General features: G+C 33.6%; 1 protein-coding gene across 2 annotated transcripts; it reads left to right on the top strand.

The window, feature by feature from the left end:
- Positions 1,123-4,778, top strand: LOC18600045. 2 transcript variants are annotated; one of them, XM_007030295.2, is made up of 4 exons: positions 1,123-2,306; positions 2,395-2,514; positions 2,920-4,026; positions 4,586-4,778. In XM_007030295.2, the coding sequence occupies exons 1-4, from the start codon at positions 1,209-1,211 to the stop codon at positions 4,715-4,717; spliced, it is 2,457 nt and encodes an 818-aa protein (XP_007030357.2). In that variant the 5' UTR covers positions 1,123-1,208; the 3' UTR covers positions 4,718-4,778. The 2 variants fall into 2 exon arrangements, with proteins under 2 accessions (XP_007030357.2, XP_017977004.1); XM_018121515.1 differs by lacking the exon at positions 4,586-4,778 and having other exon boundaries at positions 2,920-3,652; positions 3,756-3,868.

A 5,170-nucleotide genomic window follows, 5' to 3' on the forward strand; every position in this document is an offset into this window, starting at 1 on the left:
TACCTTTTGGGAAGTATGCATATATTCCCTGGCTGCTTCATACACACATGAATGATGAAACTTCTTTATTTATGTATACACTGCTAGGTTGTATAATTAATTAATAGTTAATTACCTCCCCTTTTGCACATTGCCCCATAAAAGCAATGAATGATATTGCTTTCTTAGTTCTAGAGTTGATGAGTTGATGGGATGAATACTAATTCTAGGATTTGTTTGGGGAGATGGAAGTAATTATTTTTTTTTATTTTATTTGAGAAGGAGAAATTTAAATCCAACTTAAACTAACCTCCTGTCTCCCATACATGTTGCCTTAATTAATCATGAATGTGGACCTAAATGTACTACCATATATACTGTGTTATTGATGATTAAATGCAAGTAATAGTTTGGACAACCATATTGTAATTTGCCATCTAATAAAACAAAGAATTTGTTTCCATCCTTTTATGTTGTTCTAATCCTTCCAATACTTTTCTTTATATGTATTTATTTTTAATATTTTTATACATATTATTATTTTCTATTATAAGTAACTTGACATTAAAATGTGTTCTATCATTGATATGATAATTGTATGAGTATTAAACATTATTTAAATAAAAGTTCAAAAATTCAATTTTGAGAGTTATATATATATGTATACCTTTTAAAGGAAAGTATAAATTTTAAATTGTTGATAATTTATGAATTGGGTTAAATTATAGTCTTTAAAGAGCTAATGATTGTTTCAAAATCATAGAATTAGAATTTAATATCAATTATTTTTTTTATTATATATAGAACTAATATTGAAGCCAATAATATAAATTAAAAGAAAAAAGGAATTGCAGTCGATAATATTTATTAATTAACTTCAAATTTTTAATATTTCAAAAACTAAATAAATATAATTTTGCTTGGTGACTCACCCAATTAACTAACCTAATATATACCCAACGTGTTCGCTTCACACAAGAAAGTAATAGTATTTTATTTTGGTTACCTTTTGGGAAGCATATATATATATTCCCTGGCTGCTTTTTACACACAAGAAAGTAATATTATTTATGTACACACTGCAACATTGTAGAGTTGATTACTAGTTAATTACCTCCCCTTTTGCACATCGCCCCATATAATTCTGTTGCCAGCCACTTGTCCTCATTGCCCTCTCTGTTCGATCTTTCTATTGATTTGTTCATCTTTTTGTTGTACCTTTGTTTGAGATGGAGATCAAACTTGCCAGTCATGAACATTCCATGCACTATTATTGTTTTCATGAGACTGATGATAAACAGTGCCATAAATGCAGGGAGGAAATCTGTGGCGCAGCCTATGCTTGCCTGAGGTGCCAACTTTGGCTGCACGAATCATGCGCCAAAGCCCTGGAACATCTGCCTCGTGAGATTACACATCCTCTCCACTCGCAGCACCATCTTATGCTGGATTGGTCTGGTGTATTTACTAGGGAATTTATCTGTGATATATGTTTGAAAATTTCTTCTGGCACCAATTACACTTGCAGCCGTTGTAATTTCGAGCTTGATTTAGTATGCGCCTTTTCAACTAATGATGATCAGCAAGCTATGAAGAAGGAGAGATCTAGTGCAGACAGGGATAAACAGATAATTCAGCATTACTGCCATAGAGATCCGCTGGTCCTCTACAAACATAGCAGCAAAGAAGAACATGATTATAATTGTAGTTGGTGTGACAAACCTCTAACAGGTATTTTCTATGGTTGTAAAGGATGTCGGTTCTTCCTTCATGAGTTTTGTACCAATAAGATACCAAAAACATTGAACCATCCTTTTCATCCATCGCACCCTCTTCGCTTGCACTTTGTGGATAGCAACACTAATTGCAATGCTTGTACACAACTTATTCGACAAAGAACAGCTTCCACCTACAGCTATTGTTGCCAAGAATGCAACTTCAACCTTGATTTTGACTGTGCAAAACTCTTTCCCACCCTTAAACATGAGTGCCACGACCACTATCTCACTTATTTTGGTCTCAATAATTTCAAGGATAAAATTATCAAGTACTACTTGGAATGCAATACCTGTCATGAGCTTTGTTTGGATAGTCTTTATCGATGTGTACAATGTGATCTAAATCTCCATCTCAAATGTGTTCCAATACCACCTTCAGCTGAACATAGATACCATATACATCTGCTTGTTCTTGAAAATTCAATTAAAGAGGATGATTTTGGAGAATATTACTGTGATATTTGTGAGAAAGAACGAGATCCAACACATGAAGTTTATTATTGTAGGAAGTGTACATATATTGCTCATATTCAGTGTGTGCTCAATGAGGTAAAATCCTTAATTAATGAAAAGAATTATTTCTCACAAACTTTTTCCCATGTTATGCTAGTGATGAAAACGTTTGTTTCTTAATTAGGATGAAACATCAGCAGGAAAGGTTTCATCCTCAGCTCCCGAATCCATGGATAGCGAAGCTTTTGTAGAGAAGGAAATGGAGCAATTTGAAACAATTTATGACGATCTTCAACAAACTCTGGTGGGAAACTATCATGGAAAATATTAATTAATTTTCATTCATTTTATTTATTACTTTTAAATCATCGCTATCAGTAAAGGTCGCTAGCAGTACTCCAGCATCTAATTAATGTTTCTCATTCAATTTTCCTTTTTCCTTTTGCCTTTGGCATTTTAATTCCTATGGAATGGTATGCTTTTCGCATAAATGTTTTATTTATAAAGTAAATGCTATATTCGGTAAAGGACAAATGTGCCTTTCTTTCTCCGATTAAGGATTACCATCATAAAATTAATCATCAACTAGTAATAACAGCTACTCACTTTTATTCATAATTTCAATATTGATTTTTGTGTTTATATTAAATGGTTACATGACAATTAATACATCGTCTTGTTTTACATATGGAGATGTTTTAAAATGCAGGTTCGACCTCTCATCCATGAACACCTGTTGAAATTCTGCGAGGCAACTGAAAAGTTTGAACCCCAATATTGCACAGCTTGCCGTTTAATACTTAGCGGTCCTGGCTACATCTGTGAAGAATGCCCTCTCTACATTCAGGGTTATTATCTACATGAAAAATGCTCTCAATTACCTAATGAGATACAACACCCTCTTCACTCCCACCACGTTCTCAACCTCTATACCAGACATCCTTCTATGGGAGATTTCATTATATGTGATGAGTGTGGAGACTTTTTCCTTGGCTTCTTTTATCTTTGTGAGGAGTGTGATTTCGAGCTTGATCTGAAGTGTGCGATGCAAGCAGGTCCTAAGCGAGGACTCTCTACATTGAAAGAGGCAGAGAGGGAAACCGAGTTATTCCATTTCAGCCACAGGCATAAGCTAGTCTTTGGCAATTTTAAGGACCCTACATATGAAAGACAATGCAATTTCTGTCGATTGCAAATCTTTGGTCCAACTTACTACTGCTTTCTCTGTGGTTGGATTCTTCATGAATCTTGTCTTAGATTACCACAAGTGATGCAAGTCCCACTTCATCCGCAGCACATGTCAATTTTGAGTTACACGAGATATGGCTGTTGTCTTGCTTGTGCACTAAAGCTTTTATCAGCTGGCTATAGCTATATCTGCGAAGAGTGTCACCTCAGCTTTCATATTGCATGTGCTGATTCCCTAAGACGGCCTCTGAAACGTAAGTCTCACATGCACGATCTTTACTATTTTGGAACGGAGTTTCATCGGTTCTTCGCCATGTACTCTACCTCCATTGATTTCTACGCTGCATATTTTTGTAGTCATTGTGGCGAAGTTTGTAGTGGACAACCCTTCTACCGCTGTCTAGAGTGTTACATCAATTTTCATATAGAATGTGTGCCCATTCCTCAAATTGTCAAATCTAAAAGTCATATCCATCCTTTCACTCTTAAAGACTCATTTATCGAAGATGATTTAGGAGAATATTATTGTGATGTCTGCGAAAAAGAGAGACATCTAAGTGATGGTATATATTACTGTGAAGAATGCCAAGGACTATTTGTTGCTCATATAGAATGTGTGCTTCTTGAGGTAAATCTCTAACTCTAAGCTTTTATTTTTTATTAACGGAAAACTAGATTTAGAGTTTTGATGATATATATTACTTAATTTTTGAAATGAAAAGATCATGTCATGCAATTAATATGCATCACCAATTATTTTTTTAGCCCCTTGAAATTAATTTATTGCATTTAGATAGGATCTATCTATTGATGTTTGGATATATTTATCTAATCATTTTAATTACTATAATTTTTCCAGATATTTACCTTATCACTAAGAACATTGCATGTTGCATACATACATATGACTGTTGGTACAAGCATCAATGATTATATAAGTAATTCTTTGATCATACCCACGCATGTGCATAAATGCATGCATATATGCCCATCTTTGGTGTATAAATGCTTTTGTTTTTTTTTTTAAATATAGCTCTTTAATTCTAAATAGTATTTAAAGAAGAATACAGCAAATTTGATTTAAAAACCTGAAGTATATATGCATGTTGATTCTTAATCTTATAATCCATCTTAATGCTTTGCCTATTTTAGAAACTTATTGTAGTATATTTGGCTTGCATTTTCAGGAAGAAGAAGTACTGTCTTACTTGGTTCCAAGGGAGAGCGAGAGGGAGAGGAAGAAGAGAACGAGGAAGGCATACTTGGCTAGGAGGAGGCAAATTTCAAATCTTCAGAAAGCAATTGATCATGAGGAATAATTGCAAGGCATTTGATTAATTACCATTGATTGAAACTCTAATAGGAAACGTCTGTAATGATACTACAACTATATATATATATATATATGGATGATATTGTATTTTTTTAAAGTTAAATCTGATTTGTAACATATCAGCTGTCAAAACTCAACTCTACTATATAGCAAGGGTTAAAGACTTATTGCAGCGTTCCTATGGCTGAGGTTGAAGCAATTTCTTGACCAATTCAATTAGTTATTGAAGCAGAAAAGCAAGAATTCAGCTTTTTTTTTTTACTTGATTATGAAAATTAATAATCCTTACTAGTTTATCAAAAGAGATCATTAGTGGCTGCAATCATTACTAGTTTGTTCAAATGCTTGATAAAGCTTTCTTCTTTTGTTTTTGGCTCATTGTGGCCCTTTTTATATATACGTTCTCCCAGAATTAATCTTTTGTAATGTCCATGATGGT

Source organism: Theobroma cacao, chromosome 5 (genome assembly GCF_000208745.1).
Source record: "Theobroma cacao cultivar B97-61/B2 chromosome 5, Criollo_cocoa_genome_V2, whole genome shotgun sequence".
NCBI classification, from domain to species: Eukaryota; Viridiplantae; Streptophyta; class Magnoliopsida; order Malvales; family Malvaceae; genus Theobroma; species Theobroma cacao.

Bases quoted from the DNA above. Each gene is read 5' to 3' on its own strand.
- LOC18600045 (XM_007030295.2), top strand. From the start codon at position 1,209: ATGGAGATCAAACTTGCCAGTCATGAACATTCCATGCACTATTATTGT. The intron at 2,307-2,394 runs GTAAAATCCTTA...TTTCTTAATTAG, and splicing joins TTCAGTGTGTGCTCAATGAG to GATGAAACATCAGCAGGAAA. The intron at 2,515-2,919 runs GTGGGAAACTAT...TTTAAAATGCAG, and splicing joins ACGATCTTCAACAAACTCTG to GTTCGACCTCTCATCCATGA.